The sequence below is a fragment of the Myripristis murdjan genome, chromosome 15 (genome assembly GCF_902150065.1).
Source record: "Myripristis murdjan chromosome 15, fMyrMur1.1, whole genome shotgun sequence".
Taxonomy (NCBI): domain Eukaryota; kingdom Metazoa; phylum Chordata; class Actinopteri; order Holocentriformes; family Holocentridae; genus Myripristis; species Myripristis murdjan.
Genome location: NC_043994.1, coordinates 7,309,185 through 7,329,236, shown reverse-complemented (window position 1 = coordinate 7,329,236; position 20,052 = coordinate 7,309,185). Strand labels below are relative to the sequence as shown.

Here is a 20,052-nt window from a genome sequence, read left to right as displayed (position 1 = left end):
CCTTATCAAACCTTATCAAAAGATCATCCTAAAATGAAGACAAACATGCCATTTGCTCAGACAAGCACGTAGGTTGTCTGTATCTGCAACTTCCATGTCACAGTGGATCCCAGTTTCAAAGGCAGTCTCCTCTTTTCAGCTCTCGCTTTTCTAGCATCCTCATTCCCATTTCAACTTTGCATCAGATGAGATGCAAAATCAAATGGAACATCGCAGCAGCACAGTTGTAAATAATCATGAACACGTCCACTGTTTGGCTGTTGTTAGTTTTATGCAGAATGATCGGACACTTCCTCCTTATTTGCATATAGTTTGCTATTCTAAGGATGCTTATTTTTGGTCTAGAACGTTCTTCCAAGAGCAAGACCCAGGAACTGTGGCCCTGGAACCTTTTGGTGGAAAGCAGGCAAGAGTAGAAGTACAAGAATAGCCACACACACATACTGACCATCCCTCCAGTACACTCTCTACACTCCTGTAGACACTGAACGTTCTGCCAGGTGCTGTAGGCTTTGAGTCCAGCCACCAGGGCCTGCAGGGTCCTGTTGCTCTCCAGATCCTCCCCGCTGCACAGAGCGTCATCCATCATCTCTGCCACGAACCTAAAACACACCACAGACATTATAAACACACACACACACACACAAGCACAGGGAGGCTACATATGCAGCACGAGCAAACAGTCCATGCCTTTGCACTGAAGGAACATCTGCAGATGAAGACAAACTACCTGTCAGTGTGAAGCGTTTCATTTCTTTTATTCCAAAATGCAGTGCATGCTCTCCAGATCACACTTAAGTTCAGTATTCTGCACAATATTTAACTATGATCTTTCAGTTTTTCAAATGGCACAATGCTAATCAGGGAATTGGTGGAAAGTAAACCCACCTTATCTCAGTTTATCCTCCTTTTGATTTGTGAAATATTTTGCCCACCTTTTTAGGCTGAGATACATATGAAATAATTCAGTGTATAAATCATAGTACGTAGAATCAAGCTCAGTCTTTTAGAAGGGAATAAATTAATCATAAACTTATCATTTTCTGAAGTTATAATATACCTTTGTTCATATTTCAGGCTTGCCATATTATGATCACCAACTGGAGGTGCCAGTTTACCTACCTTTTGTTTACTGAATGGTTGCTGGATATGTAGCTTCTTTCAAGAATTGAACTGAAGAATTGAAGAACTGAATTGCCTTTGGGACAAATGAAGTTGTATTGAATTGAATTGAACTGAATATTTGACATCCTCTCTCTTAATGGAGCTCCTGTTTTTAGAGATTTGCTTTTTAAAAGAGCATATTGGATGTCCACCATTTTGGAAGTTTTCAGCTCCACTACAAAAGGTGCTGCTGCTGCAGGGACCTACAAAGTCCCCCAGCCTAAAACCTCCTTTGGTCAGATGTTTTCTGTACAGGAGCTCAGTATCTGGAATTCAGTGCCTTTTCAGCTCAAAACTGACCATAACTGAGAGAGACTCAAATTGAAAACTCAAATTGAAGCAGTTTCTAAAGCGTAGCCAGTCTCACACACACTTTAATGGAAGTCTGTCTGTTGGGTTTCCTATTTGTTTGGATTCTATTGTTGAGTTACTTTAATCCTTTGCTCTGCATTTCTTATGCTGATTATGTTTATGCATGAAATATTCAATCTATATGTATCTGTCCCTATAAAAAACATTAAACTAGATGAGTGCACTCAGCCTTCTCCCGTGCTCGGATTTGGGCAAAAAACCAGCTGAGGAATTAGCATTCAACTGCAGGATGAAAACAGGTTCTGAATCACCGCAACCACGACAGGCCCTTGATCATACAGCCGTAAGTGTACACAGTTTAGAAGCTCTGCCTTTGCTAAATTTCCAGAAAAACCACAGTCAGGTCAGCTCTGGCTTCAGACATGAGAGAGAGTGAGAGATAACAGCGGTGGTCGAGTGAGCTAGAGAGTGAATGAAGAGAGGGAGCGAAAGTACCACCACAACACAACACACGACCATAATAAATAAATGTCACTCAATGTGCTGTTTGGTTACTATGCCCGGGAAAAGTAATCAGAGTTTTTGTTGCATCTGGAGTGGAACCCTGTCAGCCCCCTGCTGATGTATTGTCTTACTTATTGCAACTTTACGTCTTGGCTCTTGGATCTTTTTGATTCGTTGGGGGAGCCGAAGGCTTGTGGCAGGCTTTTGGCTTTTCGGGCCTTCGTCAGACTGTAACTACCTGTTGGTGAAGATGAGAGCCAGGACTGCAGCGAGGTGAGGCATCAGCCTGAGGTACTGGGTCTGGTGCTCTATAATCTTCACCTCATCTTGATCCTTAGGACCAAACTGTCGACGACTGGAGGCAGAGAGACAGAGAGAGAGAGAGAGAGAGAGAGAGAGAGAGAGAGAGAGAGAGAGATTTGGTGCATCATGGGTAACTCCCTTTTATCTGGTTAAAGAAATACTTCACCCAAAAACTACACATTTTCTATCAATCATTCACCCTGGGTTGTCTTGATTCTTTGATGAAAAAGTTGTTGTTTATTTTAAATCACATGCCTCACAAATGTTCTGTTGTAATTAACTTGACTGGTAAATGGAAAAGGATATGCAAAATTTATCAAGTCCGCAGTGTAATTTATGTCTGGACACTCCATTCATATGTTCAGTACATCCCAAACCAATGTACTTTTACTAAAATACTGCAAATTATACCAATTCCGTAAAATGCCTTTGCACAAGCACCTGCGGGTGAAGGGACTGGGACATTTACATTTCTGTAATAACACCCGCTTAGCAATGATAGCAGTCACTGGGCAGGGCGGTCCTCACCGAACTGTAGACCTGCTCAAGCTTGTCCACTGGCCTGGAGTCTCACTCTAAGTTACACTGACTGAAGTGGTGTAATGACTGAAGAATTACTCAGCGTACTAATTTGAAACACACATTTTAGTATCATTTTTGCTGCCGTTTGCCAAAGCCATACATCAACTGCATCCAGACAGAAATGGCTACAGTTTTTGGAACTTTGTTTCTCTGGGAAGTTTGGACTTTGTTTTTTTTTAGCAGATATTCCAAACAACTTGCGGTGAGTAAATGAGAAAAAAATATATGGCTTTGGGTGAAATATTCCTTCTCCCTGTTTGCCTGAGCAATTATCATTAATTCATAATACAAATTTCGTAAACAAATGATGCTCCCATAGGTAACATCAAGCACTGTAACATCAAAATGTAGCCCTAACCCTTTTCACAGATGGTGAAACTCAAACGTGAACAGTAGGATGCAACCTGTTACCCACATTAATAAGCATAGGAATATTGTTTTTGACAGCCCTGTCTGGAGAGCAACTTGGACTTGAAGTGACAGATCAACTAAAGACTGAAACATGAGTGAGAGAGAGAAAAAAATGAGGACAATAAATATTGTTTATGAGATGAGTAGAATGAAGATTTCACAGGGGAACACGTCTGTGTGTGTGTGTGTGTGTGTGTGTGTGTTTGTGTGTGTGCATGTCCTTTTCATCAGCACTTCCTCTGTCTCTGTGCCGTCACCATGAAGCTGTTTCGTAGACTAGTAGTGTGTTCCCGCTGAGGCGTGCGTGTGTGTGTGTGTGTGTATGTGCGTGTTCGTGTGTGTATGATGTGGTAAAACACACACATACACACACATGCGCAAGCAGTGTGCACCTGCAGAATGACAAAAGTTTATCAGTGAGCCAATCTATTGTAAACCAACAACACAGGTGTCTCTGGCAAGTGTGTGTGTGTGTGTGTGTGTGTGTGTGTGTGAGAGAGAGAGAGAGAGAGATCACTTTGCCTAAGTGACGTCTGTATTCTTGTCCTGTGTAGTCTGAGTGATTATGAGAACAGAGGCAGAGGCAAACAGAGACTCATTACTGTTATTCTCATTACTCACTATTCATGTTTTCCTGTCAACATAACCATTTTTTTTTCTCTCAGAAAAAAATGCCAGGAAATATTATATTTTTGATTTCATTTACTGAGAAAAGAGCAATGTACTTTCAGTTAAATTAGAGATTCTCTAAAAATCACCATGTATGATGAATGGCTGTATGAATTGTTTTCAGTGGATGAAAAAGAAAGCCTTCCCACCATCATGGGACACTAAAATGATAAGATAAGATATTGTCATCATTAATTATCATCATCATCATCATCAGCAGCATGTATTCCTCAATAGCCATGTCACATGTCAATCAACTCCAGCTAAGCCCTCTCCATATTCACTGTAGTATTGACTGATTGTAGAATATGTGTGCAATCAATCAAACCCTATCCATCACATCAGAGTTGCTATTAAAGCCCCAATCCAGGATCTGAAAACAATAACCTCCACGCTCCCCTGTCCGTCCCACGGTCATCTTGGGCCGGAGAGAGGGGGTGAAGAGCGTGACATCAAATCAAGAAGCGGAGGGACCTGAAAACCTCCAGTCAATTTAAGAGCGAGGAGGAGCTGCCATTCTTTCTGCTGTGGAGGACGAGGGGCGTGAAACTGCCTTCCCGACTTGCCCAACCTCTGTTTGTTTCTTCCCGTCCCGCGACTGTCGCCACACAGCCGACCCTGTCCCGTGATCCCATCCCGTTTACCGCGATCCTGTAACAATCCCAATTACTTTCAGATTTAATGCAGAACAACTCAAACAAGTTGCAGATCAACGTTGAGGGAGATGAAACCAAAGGAGAGAGAGAGAGAGAGAGAGTGTATTTTTATTTACCTATAATTCATATGTTCAGTATATGTACTAACTCTGGTACAGGCCAGTGTATATAAGTATATACATATTTGTCATATGTACTGATTTCTTGTCCTGCATGTCTGCATTTTGGTGATTACATGCAACATCACATGTATTGTAACTATACACACTGTAATCATTAGTTGTTGTTTGCTGTCATTCTGGCTATGACTATATACTGATTTCTTGTCCAATATGTGATGGCAGGAAGAGAGCGAGTGCAGTCTGATCACAATACAGACAAAACTTCACCAGGCAGTTTAGACTTGCCCTGCCTTTTTTCCCCCTGTGCGATCAGAGTGTATGAGGCTCAGCTTGATGTAACTGACCAGGAGGTGGAGATTACAGTAACACTAACTGTGGCTCAGTGATTACACTGATTACATTTTGCACTCTCCCATCCTCTCACGAGGCTTTATTTTCCCAATCCCGACATCACAATGTGGCTCAAAATAGCCCTCTGCTCCTCCCTCTTACAAACACGCACATGTAAACACACTTGCGCTTGCGTTGTTGCAACACTCCGCACAACTGCCGCGCTCCACCAGCAAAATCAACTCCAGACTGAGGATTTGAAGGTACTGCCTGCACAGTATCGGATATTTAATGCATTGCACTGCAACACTGATTTAGCAAAAACATGACAGCAAACTATTTCCTGGAGCGGCTGCATGATGACTCATGACTCATTTGAATTCACTTAGGCAGCTTCGGGTTTCATGCTAATAAAATCCATTTGAACCTGGAAACCAAGAAGACAGAAGCGCCCAGGTGTGTGTGTGCGTGTGTGTCTGTGTGTGTGTGTGTGTGTGTCTTTACAGAATCAGGGGAAGTCCTTTTCTTCTGCCAAAATCCACCACAACCTCAACCTTGGCCTTTTATGCATCTCTCCCTTGCTTCTACCCCTTTTTTCAGTTCGGGGATGCCAACCTCAGAGGAAACCCCTCCCCCGCCTGCCGCCCACGCATCCACCTACACAGTGGAAACTTCTGTGTGCACAAGGCACAAACACACACGCACACGGGGCTAGGCGGAATAGGGGGGCCACCTACACAAGGCTTTCAGGTGATGTAACACACCCTCTGCTGGCTGGCTACAGTGGAGGTCCTCGTCTCATGGGCGAGGCCGGCTTGGAACTGCTGGTTTCTGAATATTAAAAAAATGAAGTGTTTCTAAGGCATACTAAATTTGGAAACAAGTCTACCTCACCACATTGTTCCCGTTTGCCTGGACCAGTGCCGCGTTGACTTTTAACAACACCGCAATAACATTTCGCAGGTGTCTCTTGCTCTCTACCCTGGGTTTTAGTCGTTACAGGCATGCAATGTAGTTTTTTTTTTTCAACATTATGAGAATTCAGCTGTTACTCTCACACAAACTGACTTACAACTTGTGGGCAGGTATCAAATCGGGCTTGGCGATATGGACAAAATCAAATATGACGATATCTTTGACCGAATAGCTTGATACTGATATTGTGACAATATTGAAGCATTGAAGCATTTACGGACAGATAATAAAACAACTAGAACCGTCTAATAAGCACAGAAAATTGTATTTCTTTACTGTGATGCAGCTTTTAAAACCAGGAAAAAGACATCACTTGTTGTGCCTTACCACGATATTACAATATCTGAAATCCCAGACAATATCTAGTTTTATATCGTGATATAAATAAGATATTGATATATCTCCCAGCCCTAGGGTCAGACATTGCCTTCCACTAAAACCAGTGATGTATGCCCTGAGTATGAGACCTGACCTCCATGTGTACATGCACCACAATCTGCCACAAATGAGTCTGATGTTTCAGAGCTGAGGAGCACCACACTACGAAAAAAACAAGTGCAGCAAGGTCTTAGGGGGACAGTGATGCTTAAAACACAGGTAGGTGTGTTCATGAGTACACATACACACACACACATCATGAGGATGTACAGAACATGCAACAGTGGTTACAGCAGCGGAACAATGCAGGGCTCCCTGTGTGGGGGCGGATACACTCAGAACGGGATGTTCACTATGGTGAACACACACACACACACACACACACACACACACACACACACACACACACACACACACACACACACGCACACACATGCGCACACACACACACACACACACATCAACATGTATATGCACACATGCAAACAAATGCTCTGTGTGTGTGTGTGTGTGTGTTTGTATATCGGTGAGTGTGTGTGTGAGAGTGTATACCTGTGGCTGTAACGGACTGCGATGATGAGGCCCAGCTGAAAGTCGGAGGGAAAAGGGAAACACAGATTGTCAGCCAGTGTGAGGTGTGTTTTGAAACGTTGCAATCAAAAGCTAGAAGGTTTTACAGCGTTCATGATGCATATGAAATGTGGAGGCTTCATTTTTGAGGTGTGATTACATACACTTTGATGATTCAAACCTAGAATGTAGTCACAGTTATGTTCCACATGAAGACAGCAGAGGGCAGTAGATTTGATCAATTCAGGAGAAAGGTGAAAAATCTTAACTTAGACTTTTGCACTTTTATTTAATCCATCTCACCCTGGTCAGTGTGTTTGCAGGCAGTTTTACCCTTGCACCATCCCTTTTAACCCTTTACCATTCCAGCCCTTTCTATGAGCCATTTCAGTGAGGAGGCAGGGGGTCTTCAGAAAGAAATACAAAGTCAAGTTTTAAAAAAAAAAATGGTCTGACTACAGTGAACTGGCTGCTATGGGGGCCAACATCATCACACATGAATCAAATGTGGCTCATTGAATCCACAAGAGTCTCAGCTTTCCAGTCAAAGCCAACTGATGCAACTCCAAGACTGTTTAGGCCCCAGTCTGCACAAACACACCATTTTCCAACAGGCCACAAGAACACAAGTGGACTGCAGGGTTTGTGGCCCAAACTGCATGGGATTAGCAGAAGGTGGGCATGTCTGCAAAGGGGAGAGAATTTCTTGTTCTTAGGGTTATTGCTTGCTTTGTCTGTTGGTGTGAATCTCCTTGAATATCCTTGGGGATTAACAAAGTACCTGCCTACCTGCCTTCCTTTATGAACCTGCCTTTTCAGCGACATGTAGGTCCACAGCTGACTGCTGTTTGTCTGTTCGAACTTGATTTAGAGCTTTTTTTTTTATTTTTTATAAATGAAACTATCAATACACTGAACAACTAACTGAGAGGAGAGACAGTATGTGCTTGCCAGTCTGATGTCGAGCTGATGTTTATCTAGGCCAGCTGATGCTTCAAGTGTCCAAGTGATTGTAAAAAACGTATCTTTCACCCTGAGTGTGCCATGATGGCAGAGACAAAAATACAACTCAAAATGTTAGGTTTGAGTTGATTTTTTTCTTCTTTTTTTAAGGCCATTAACTGGGATGAATCACTGAACTATCACCAGTCTGTAAACAAATTGTCCTTTTGTCAACCAAGATTGTAAAGTTTACCAGCTATGCTTTAAAATGCACCACATCCTCTAAGCATGGTTTGCTCACAATCATTGTAATAGCGGCATCCTGTATGTCTCACTTAAGAAGATAACACAGTAATTTGACTGGCTGCTCACAAAGTTCAAATTACCCATAAAATAACAAAAAACTCTAAAAGACTGTGAGGTAAAATAGAAATGTAGCAAATAGGTCTCTACCAAGGTAAATTATGCACATAGTGTTTTTTCGGAGAGGACATTATGGAAGTCAGAAACATAAAAATAATATAAAAACTAACAGAAATACGCACAGATCTACACTTAACTGTACAGGGGCTCTGTCTGTTTTGAGTATCTATACAGCTGAAAAAAAAACATGATGAGCATGCATGCAACAGCATGAAAAGGCTGCCCCCTAGTGTCCAAGCTCAGCCACTGTGCCCATCCAGTACCTTCATAGCAGCAGTGGCTTGGACAGTGACACCCAGTCTGGTGGGGGTGAGGGCTGCCAGCATGGCGTTGAACCGACAACTCTTATTCTGGATGGGAGACGAATACACACCGTCTGCAGACACGCTGCCAAACCTGACACACACACACACACACACACAAGACATGGGAATAACTGGGTGTTTACTTATGGATATCACTGTAAGTTAGTTTGCATTTGAAGAGCTGTAATTTCCTTATTGGTTGTACTCATTTTCCCTGAAACTGCCTCCTCTGCCTCTGCTTTGGTTACAAACTTATTTCTTACATTTCCCACAATGCCTTTCAGCAGTGCCCAGAGGAGAGGCGTGCACTTGATGCATTCAGGACATTGGACATTTTGTGATAACTGGTAATTATCACTGCTTTCAATATTTTCAAATATTTTTCAATATCTTTGTGACATCATTTTTAGAGAATGCAAAGTACTTAAATTTGATTATGTGCTTATGATATGTGTGCATATGTGATATGCAAGCATATGTATGGAGTGTGTGTGTTACTGACTTGCTGAGCAGGTTTTCCCTAGGTATTCTGACATTGTCAAAGATCAGGATGCCGTTATCAACTCCATGCAGACCTGAGAGAGAGAGAGAGAGAGAGAGAGAGAGAGCACCTTGTAAAACTTGTTATAACCTAAGGGTGCTCTTACTTCAGCAAATCATATTTACATACTCTTTACAATGTTGTATATTTATTATATTTATTATATTTATCTTTATTTAATGAAACATTTTAGTGAACACTAAAGTCATCCATGTGTCCCTGGGAGATGACTCACTGCTGTGTTTCATGCTAACAATTTCACACACACCATCCCAAATTAAGACTAACCTTCTCATAACAACAACTTTGGCATTTTCTACTGACTAACCAATAGATTCATTAACTAAATGTCATTAACAGTGTAGCCAGGTTGTAGTTTTGGAACTATGTCAGGTGAGAAACCACGTATCCATCCGCTGTGTGCAGTGATTTATAGCTGCACACAGTCTCCCATCACCCTCCTCCTACACTAACTGTAGAAAGAGGGAAAGTAGTTCCTGCTAGTTCAAAAGATTCAATTATTTTTCTGACATATTTCAAGTAACTTTTACCAGTCTGCTGCACAACACTGTCATACTTCGCCTCATGTTTAATTGCTTTAGAGCTGCTAAAACTTCAGGGACACATGGGCACAGACAACAGAATAGAATAGAATAGAATAGAATGTACCTTCTTTGTGCTTCATGTCAACAGCAGTCACTCCCGGGTACATGACACCATGCTTGTCTCTGATTGGCACAATGAAACAGTGAGGACCTGTAGAGGCAGGAAAACAGATGAACTTACTATTTTTATAATTCAAGAAGGCATGAGCATGAACTTCTTTAGCTTAAACAAAGAGGCACTATTGCACCTTAACCCTCAGATTACCCCTGGACATTTTTGTCCACCTCTCATACTTTCCCAACTCCCCACGGTCAAATGAAAGGTCATTGGTGCCTGATTTTTGGCAAGGAGGTGTACCTTAGGGTAAACTCTGGATGTCCCGAGTTTTAGCATGAAAGACCATTTTTTGGACTCGTAATTGGTTGCAATACATGAGAAAACTCTACTGGTGAAATTTTTTTCTCAATCGGACAGTTACCCCTCTCTCATCAACCTTGAAGTTTAGCCATAGACTTAACACAGTCTTTTTTCACACGTGAATAGGGAAAAAATTTTATCCTATAGATATCATGAAACTTACTAAGCTGATTACTTATAATAAGCCAAACAAAAAAATGTATTACAAGTTCTTTGAAATTTTTTGTGTACATGAGCAAATTTCAAGTTGAACTTTAAGTTAAGCCAGTTTTCAACACGATCCTTATATGTTTTTGCAGCAAAAACAACTGGTCAGGAAGGGGTTAAAATCTTGAAACCCATGTCAAAAGTGATTTCCACATTTAGTCAAGACCCAGCTCTATATGGGTCACAAATATTTTGGGAGTAACTGCTTAAAACAGATGTCTAAATGCCACTCTCTATAGGTGGACATTTTTGTCCGGGGGTCATGGATGTCGTAACAATTGAAGGAGCATCTGAGGGTTAAACTTTCTCAGACATCAGCTCAGACGTCACTAAATAGTATGAACATCTACAAGTCTTTTCTTGCAGGTACAAACATTTTACGAAGTCTTTATTTATCAACACCAGTTTATTTCACACATTCAGAACTAATAATTCAAAGGTCTAAGCCTCAAAAATGGCTTCATATGTAGTGCACACCGAAACTGATGAATGAACACCTGAGGGACACACAAACTGTCTCCTAAATAGCAGAGAGTGAGCGCTCAGTCCAGAGAGAGCTGGACTCACTGACACATCTCTTATCTGCCTGGTATCCTTCAATCCTTTAATATAGCACATCCCAGACTAGCTGGGCTGGTAAACATGAGCGTGCTGACCTCATGTTTACTGACCTTCCAGGAGCTGAACCTCGAGTTCAAAGTTTCCAAACAGAGAGCTCTCCACTAAGAGCACAGTGAAAAAGTCCGGAGTGAAAGTCGCGTGCCCACCTTGTGACTGCCCGTCGATGATGAGCTGAGCGAACACGGAGGCGTAGTTTCCCTTCATGGAGTTGCCGATGTACATTTTCTGGGCGTCAGCACAGGGAGTGTGGATGATGAACTCCTGGATGGGAGAGAGGGGAGCGTGTTTAGAGGTGGCACGGCCTTTCTGAGCAATGTTACCACTGCTTGTTCTGTTTAAACAACCTTTATTTTGAAGTACCATACCGGTGATTTTGAAAGCTTTTTACACGTCAACAACCCATTTTGTAAATCTTTTGTAAAAGGGGGAACTAAAGATTTCACAACAGAATCAAAATCGCTTATTTTTAAATTTGAATTCTTGGTTGAAACAGCCACCATATAATTTTCAGTCGACACCATTCATAAAATAGATCCTATAATTGGCTGTGGAAAATTCCCTTGTTTCTGCTTGGGGATCAGTAAAGTATTTCTGATTCGGATTCGGACTCTGAAAGCAAACGTTTCCCTGGGGGACTATTTTTCCGGCAGAGAGACGGTGTCCCTCCGCCCAATGTCAAGGCATCAAAACACAACAGTGCTGCTGCTTTTAGGAAAACTAATGTGGAGGACTTTATTATGGTGTCGGAGTACAGGTATGAAGAAAGTTTGAAGTCTCTGAAAGTTCATTTTCATATCAGGGGTGTCAAACTCACTAAAGGGGTCATATAAAAAATTCATTCATTCATTCATTCATCTTCTAAACCGCTTATCCTCACTAGGGTCGCGGGGGGGTGCTGGAGTCTATCCCAGCGCTCATAGGGTGAAGGCAAGGAAACACCCTGGACAGGTCGCCAGTCCATCGCAGCATATAAAAAAATTTAAAAATTTAAAAATTTAAAAATTTAAAAATTGAGGGTCCAACTGTGCCAATATGTATTAAGCACTTTTGATCCAAAGTGGTCATTCTTTTGATCAAAATATGTTCTGTTTCAAAATTCATTTCAATTCAAGATTCATACACAGGAATTTTACATGAAACTGGCACGCGAATCCAACTAGAGATCAAACTAATATTTTAGTCTTAAACCACATGAGTCATTTGGTCCAAATATGCCAAAGTATTTCAAAAGTCACACATCAACACATAGGCTGATCAGAAGGAGATATATCTATATCTATATCTATATCTATATATATATATATATATATATATATATATAGATATAGATATAGATATCTATATCTATATATATATCTATATATATATAGATACACTATATTGCCAAAAGTATTCGCTCATCTATCCACATCATTGAATTCAGGTGTTCCAATCACTTCCATGACCACAGGTGTATAAAATCAAGCACCTAGGCATGCAGACTACTTCTACAAACATTTGTGAAAGAATGGGTCGCTCTCAGGAGCTCAGTGAATTCCAGCATGGTGCTGTAATAGTAATGTAATAGGATGCCACCTGTGCAGTAAGTCCAGTTGTGAAACTTCCTCGCTACTAAATATTCCACAATCAACTGTTAGTGGTACTATAACAAAGTAGAAGCGATTGGGAACGACAGCAACTCAGCCACGGAGTGGTAGGCCACATAAAATCACAGAGCGGGGTCAGCGGATGCTGAGACGCATAGTGCGCAGAGGACGCCAACTTTCTGCAGAGTCAATAGCTTGAGACCTTTAAACTTCATGTGATCTTCAGATTAGCTCAAGAGCAGTGCATAGAGAGCTTCATGGAATGGGTTTCCATGGCCGAGCAGCTGCATCCAAGCCTTACATCACCAAGCACAATGCAAAGCATCGGATGCAGCGGTGTAAAGCACGCCGCCACTGGCCTCTAGAGCAGTGGACACGTGTTCTCTGCAGTGACGAGTCACGCTTCTCCGTCTGGCAATCTGATGGACGAGTCTGGGTTTGGTGGTTGCCAAGAGAACGGTACTTGTCTGACTGCATTGTGCCAAGTGTAAAGTTTGGTGGAGGGGGGATTATGGTGTGGGCTTGTTTTTCGGACGTTGAGCTCGGCCCCTTAGTTCCAGTGAAAGGAACTTTGAATGCTTCAGCATACAAAGACATTTTGGACAATTTCATGCTCCCAACTTTGTGGGAACAGTTTGGAGATGGCCCTTCCTGTTCCAACATGACTGTGCACCAGTGCACAAAGCAAGGTCCATAAAGACATGGATAAGCGAGTTTGGTGTGGAAGAACTTGACTGGCCTGCACAGAGTCCTGACCTCAACCCGAGAGAACACCTTTGGGATGAATTAGAGCGGAGACTGCGAGCCAGGCCTTCTTGTCCAACATCAGTGTTTGACCTCACAAATGCACTTCTGGAAGAATGGTCAAAAATTCCCATAAACACACTCCTAAACCTTGTGGAAAGCCTTCCTAGAAGAGTTGAAGCTGTTCTAGCTGCAAAGGATGGGCCCACATCATATTAAATCCTATGGTTTAAGAATGGGATGTCACTCATGTTCATATGTGTGTGAAGGCAGCCGAGCGAATACTTTTGGCAATATAGTGTATATAGATATAGATATCTATATCTATATCTATATCTATATATAGATATATATATAGATATAGATATAGATAGATAGATATAGATATAGATATATACACATTTGTAGATACTACACTAGATACTACACTACACTTTTGTAGATACTACACTAAACATGAAAAGTCACTGGTGTGGTCCTTTAAACTGTTTTTACACATGGGGTTACAAGATGCATACATATGAAGCAGAACGTTCAGGAGCATGCAGGTGTATGCAAAATGGATGGTGAACTCCTACATGGAAGATAAAGCCCATGTTTATCCACCTATGACTGACGAGGGATAGACTGAATTTATTTCTATGTTTAAAATATATCACAAACACTGTGTGGTATTTTCATTCATACTTTTTTTTTTTTTACCTTTATGTTCCCCTCAGTACTTTTTATTTCAAGATATTCTTTACTGCAGCAAACTGACATGATTTGGGATCACTGAAGTTCAACAGCTAGTTATAATGTAGTGTGTACCAAGGCAGTGTTGTGGCTGGATACCTGGGTTGAAGGGCTGTAGTGAGCCTCGGTCAGGATGCCCCGCACGTTGCTCCCATGCCCTCGCTCGGTCATCGCAAACATCCCTGTGAACTCAAGATCCTAAATAAATACACCCACACACACACACACACACACACCCAGACACACACACACACATAGACACACACATTAGATATAGATATATATCTAATCTTATAGATATATTAGATGAAATAAAAGGACTATTATGCAACTGGCTATTATATCCTTGACTTGATGCTTTCAGATATTTATAGTGTGTGTGTGTGTGTGTGTGTGTGTGTGTGTGTGTGTGTGTGTGTGTGCTTACAGTGGCAGGCAGGTACCACGTGTCTTTCTGCTCTGGGCTGCCAAGGTTGGTTACGGCTCCACCATACAAACCACAGACCACACCGAGCTGGGAGACACACAACAATCCATATTATATAATAATGGCGTGCATGCATGAGTGTGTGTGTGTGACCAATGATATCTAGGTGAGGAAATATCTTTCCAAAGACAATAAAGATACGTCTATCTTGCTTTCACTGTCAGCCTGGAGCTAAAGAGTAAAGTTCACACAGACTGTGTCATAATCAGAGGGTCACGGGTTCAAATATCAGGACAGCTGTGTCTCCATCAACAGCCAAGAGACAGGCCATTTATTCCTATGAAAATGGCATGGATCATTATTTGAACCTGCCCAGCCTGAAAATAATTATGGCACCTCTCTGTTGTTCACTGATGCAGCAGATAAGAGATGCTTTGCCGGTTATGTAAATCAGATTTGGTTATCGCTGTGACTCGGTGTGTGTTTGTGTGTTTGTGTGTGTCCCACCTTTACCCCCGTGGCCATGTCAGCGAAGCAGATCAGCTCCGTCAGGCCAACAGTCTTGGCAATGAAGCCCGGCTGTCTTTCCTTCACCTGCAGAGACAGAGAAAGAGAGATAGAGAGGGAAAAGAAAGGAGAGAGAGACATGATGGAGAGACACACAACAGCTGGCATACGTCCTGTGATTTGATTGGTCAAAAATGTGGTGGAAATCTGTGGAAAAGTCCAGGGAAGTGTTAACAGCACACCGCCATTAGCAACACCTGTGTTGATGCTGCCACGTTGAAAAAAATGAAACATGATAGCCTTCGTCGTTAATGGTAATAATAGAATTGTTATAAAATATCTGTTGACGCTTTCACATATAATTTGATGTGTACTTATGCAAACTGTGAGATAAGTAGTAAGTAACACAGTGCTAATGGAGCTAACAGATTTTTATGGTTACCGCCTCTCTCTGCCAAACCTCCTTCAGGTGGCTATGTTTTCCCTGCATTATCCTGCAGCGTGAACACAACCGCTTGGAAGTCAGAAATCTAAACGCAGAATCGCAGCATCACCCTGCTGTTCATGCCAAAATGGCCGCTGTGAAAGTGGGCTATTGCACTACTATTGTACCCTTAACTCTCTACAAGCCATGTATGTATTTGTAATGAACTCTGAGGTCTTTATGAATCTACAGGTCAGAGAATAACAAACCCAACACCAACTTTGGCGAACCAAAAACTTCTCTTCATACAACAATAAAATGTCCTCACAATTGTGCAGGTGTACGCTCCAGATGAGTTTAGGACTTTGCACCAAAATAATTTCCACCACAGTAGTTTAACCAAATTATAATTGTGATAATTGTATCTTCAGAGCATTCACACGGCAGCGGACATGTGACGATTGCAAATGTATACTGTAGGATACATACTTCATGCTTAAGTAGTACAGATCATATCGGCTATAAAGCAGTTGTTTTTGAGAGATTGTTTTCTGGTGAATAGGGGTAGGTACAATAAATCCATAATGCAATATATACAGATACCTCCTGTTGGCATTATCAATGATCTTGTGACAAGTATCGATATTTGAATCTTCAACTTCATTTGCACAGATGCACATCTGAGCTACAATGAGGAACATGTCAGGCACGCAAACTGGTTCAGGGTGGAAAAGGTGAGAGGGAAGAATGGATGTCTTGTGCAACCCAGTTCCCCTGGCACATAATAACTGTACGGGACCTACTTTGGATTCAAAACTGTGAATTTGTCAGAATGTGACAGGTTTGCATGTCTGATTTGTTCCCTGCTTTGAGGTATTTCAACTGGAACTCGTGGGTCATGTTCACGTTGCTGTCACTGTGCACATTAAAACACTGACTGATTCCTGCCTACAGGAAAATTATTTTGCCTATTTTGCCTCAATATTTTTTCTTCTTCAGTTACATATACTGTGGTGTATCATAGCTGATTATCTTAAAATACATTGCATATCACAGGATTGCTTGTATCATGATACCATTATTGTCGAAGGTAAGATACGTAGCATGTTTATTGAGATGAATTCTCTCTCTCTTTGGAAGTTGTACAAAATAAATGGCAGCCAATGGGACTTCTGAAGAAGGAGAACCAGCCCTAATATCTAATATTTTTTGTAATATGTTAAAGTGTAAGAGTAGGATTTCTGAGGGGAGACCTGATATGTCTTTGGCCCCTTAATTTGAAATTAGTTGACAATAATCAAACCGTTCTAAAAACAATAAAACAACTATTTTGTATGAGTTATGTGACATGTTTACTGCAGTCAAAGTAAAAGTAATGTCAAAAATTGAAATAAATTTCATCTTATGCATAAATACCAAGTCTGCATAGGTCAAAATGACTCCCGCCGCCCTGGCAGGGGGGCATCTTCCCCAGGTCATAGGAGAAGATGCCTCTTTACATGATTTTACATTTAGTTTTATTATAACAAAGTTGTGGTCTGGCATAATGTGATCACCCTCTAAATGTGTTTACTGAAGTATATTTCATGTGTACATGTTGATATTGTACATTGATATTCAATTTACTTATATTTTCAAAGCAAATAGGCATTGTTCTGCTTTACCCTACCATTACGATCATGCTGCACACACTAAATCTGCCTTGCTGTAGAGGTTAAGCCAGGTGTGGTGTTGAACCTCCAGTCCCACACCAAACCCTCTGAGGGAGGTGTGTTTTCAGCTGTGTGACTGGGCTTCAGGCCTGGATGCTGTCCCACCTAACCTCCAGTACCTGGTCTTTGAGGTGTTGTCTCATGAGAGGCATCCGCATGACATAATGAAGTCTGTCCATGGTCAGCTCTCTGTTCTGGTCCAGCGTCAGGTCGTAGCTGCAGCACAAACAACAAGCCTTTGTTGACTAGACAAACTTATTAGTCACGCATGATGTGCAGGGGTTACAGTTATGGATTTGGATGGACAGAAGATTTTTTTTCCACAGAGCCACTTAGCTGAAATGCAGTTTTTATTTTTTTATTTTTTTATTTGTTTGAAGGCCAAATCCACAAAATATGAACATGTTAGCTCTCCTTCATAAATGTAAAATCAAGTCATTTGAGGTGTGTTTAACTCATACAATGACAGAGCGAAAACTAAAGCAAAAATGTAAATGTATTAGTAAAGTTGGGAGTTACAGAGATGCACTTCATTCATTCATTAAAATACTGACTGCCTACAAAGTACAAACCACTTGTTGTATAAGGCTATATGATATGTACCCACAATGTTAAGATTTCTTTAGCTGTTGTATTAAATGAAATCCCAAAGCTATTCAGTAATATTATCTGCCATATTTACCAGTTATTCCGCATCAATCTGAAACGCTAAAACCTAAATGGAACTATAAAATAAAAGTAAACTGGTTTATTTTTGTCATTTTGCCCAAAAGACAATAATGACTAATGATAAAACAGTATTTACCAAGAGTGGTCTGTATCACAGACCCAAGTGTGGCTTTAATGGAGATATGGATCCACAACTGGACAGCTGTGGACTCTAATCCTAATAACATCATGTCAGCACGCAGCCTAATAACCGGATCTAAAGGGATTCAGTGCAGAGCAGATTCTGCCTAAAGCATCAGGTTTTAGCGGGTAAATAAAGTGCGGCGCACTGCTGCAGACAGACAGGCAGACAGACAGACGAGCAGACAGACAGACAGACAGACAGCTAGAGGAGCAGAGGAAGCCAACCTGCTCGTGTGGAACAGCTCGCACTGAGAAATCCCTTCCCGGACAACATCCTTGGCTCGCCAGAAGTCCCCGTCCAGATAGCGGGACAGGCTGGACGGAGCCGGGCTGTCTGCCGTCGCGGTGCCGGACATCACCGGGAGAGAGCTGGAGCCTGGAAAACGGTGGTGGAAAAAGTAACGGGAGAGATCCGGCTACAGGCTGCTCGCTGTGACACGACTTCCTCATTCAGGTGACGTCAAGGACTCCCTGTAATGTAAGTGGATGGAAGCTAATTGATAATGAAGCCTGATAGGTTGTATATACTTAATCAAATCATTGATCTCTTGGTTTGTTTGAGTGCGTGGGAGATGTTCAGCTGAACCTCCCATTTGCTTAAATGCTAATACACTGAGCAGATTCACAGTAATCGGGTCATCCTGCAGATGGTGAGGTGCAGCTTTCCGCACGGGCGCCCATGCGAAGGGAGTCCCCATCTCCAGGGCCCAGCTGGGGAACCCCCCCCAGTCCACCTCCCCACCACCCACCTCAATAATGTTATTCCATGCATGCAAAAATATAACTAACTAAATAAAAATATATGCATACATAGATATAAAGTAAATACATCAGATTAATTTATGTGCAGGTCATCATTTGATCTATGATGAAGCAGTTGAACAAATTAACAACAATTATATAAAATAATAAGTTAAAAAATAAATAAATAAATAAATAAATAAATAAAAATAAAACAGAATAAGCACTGGAAGGAAAAGTGTTTTTAACTTTGATCTTTGAGTACAGGGGATGTGACCTTTGAATTCAGGGGATGTGAGGAAGTCTCCTGGGCAGTTATACTCTGATGTGTGTGTATCTTAAATAATAAGAAATAACAAGAGATATTCAACATAGCTCATATGTTTTAGTGTAAATCTGCTAGCTTGAGATTTAGGTGTCACAGGCGCTTTCAGGGGCATAACAATCACTGTAGTGTGTGTGTGTGTGTGTGTGTGTGTGTGTGTGTGTGTGTGTGTGCATTTTCATCCGTGTACTTGCCCTCAGTGGCTGAAACACATTGGCATGTTTTGCCTGAATGTGATATTAAAGGCTTTATGAATACATCTCCCTCTTGAGAGCCTCATTCTTCTCCAACTCTAAACTAACAGGATCCTCAGAGAGCAGCAGAGGGATGAATTTTTTTCACACCTGAGCAACTTTAAATGTTTCTCCCCCCTGGCTAAAATCACAACATGCAATCACAACACAATCATATACGTTGCATTATTATACGTATATGATTGTGCAATGACAATAAAAATCTATCTATCTATCTATCTATCTATCTATCTATCTATCTATTTGGCCATCAGAAATGCTCTTGCCCAAAATCTTTTGTTGTTTATTACACAAAAATATTATATTGGGAAATGCAGTTATTTTCTCTTTGTTAAAAAAAAAATAGTTTACATGTTCAGGTAAGCCATTGCTAGACAGATTTTATGGGTGAAAAATAAACCCACAGCTCTGCATGGTGAAAGTGAAACCTCTGCCGTTGCTCTTGTGTACATCCCCATTTTGTCTCAGATCTTATAAATGACTGACATGGATTCACTTCAACAGTGCAATTCAAGAAAATAGTGTCATTTAAAATTTGTCCAAACTGCATGACCTTTTCTCTGCAGTTATGTCACAGCTTGATCAAACTGGCTGAACGCCATAGTTATCACTTGCGCTCTTACATTTAATTGCAGCTCTTATCTACAATGGTAACCTCAGTCTGCACCGGAGGAACAGTATGTTATTCCTGTTTTGTTCCCCAAAGC

General features: G+C 41.3%; 1 protein-coding gene across 1 annotated transcript in view; it reads right to left on the bottom strand.

Annotated features, from left to right (window-relative positions):
* acoxl (acyl-CoA oxidase-like) overlaps window positions 1-18,491 on the bottom strand; it is a 43,474-nt gene extending 24,983 nt beyond the window's left edge. The window contains exons 1-12 of the mRNA XM_030069906.1: window positions 18,251-18,491; window positions 17,293-17,389; window positions 15,038-15,124; window positions 14,531-14,617; window positions 14,203-14,301; window positions 11,185-11,299; window positions 9,857-9,943; window positions 9,149-9,221; window positions 8,605-8,737; window positions 6,959-6,993; window positions 2,219-2,335; window positions 449-602 (exon numbers count right to left, since the gene is read on the bottom strand). Of these exons, the coding sequence (XP_029925766.1) occupies window positions 449-602; window positions 2,219-2,335; window positions 6,959-6,993; window positions 8,605-8,737; window positions 9,149-9,221; window positions 9,857-9,943; window positions 11,185-11,299; window positions 14,203-14,301; window positions 14,531-14,617; window positions 15,038-15,124; window positions 17,293-17,389; window positions 18,251-18,381 (1,215 nt within the window). The 5' untranslated portion in view covers window positions 18,382-18,491. The remainder of the gene's footprint in view (window positions 1-448; window positions 603-2,218; window positions 2,336-6,958; window positions 6,994-8,604; window positions 8,738-9,148; window positions 9,222-9,856; window positions 9,944-11,184; window positions 11,300-14,202; window positions 14,302-14,530; window positions 14,618-15,037; window positions 15,125-17,292; window positions 17,390-18,250) is intronic.
* Window positions 18,492-20,052: the final 1,561 nt, after the last annotated feature.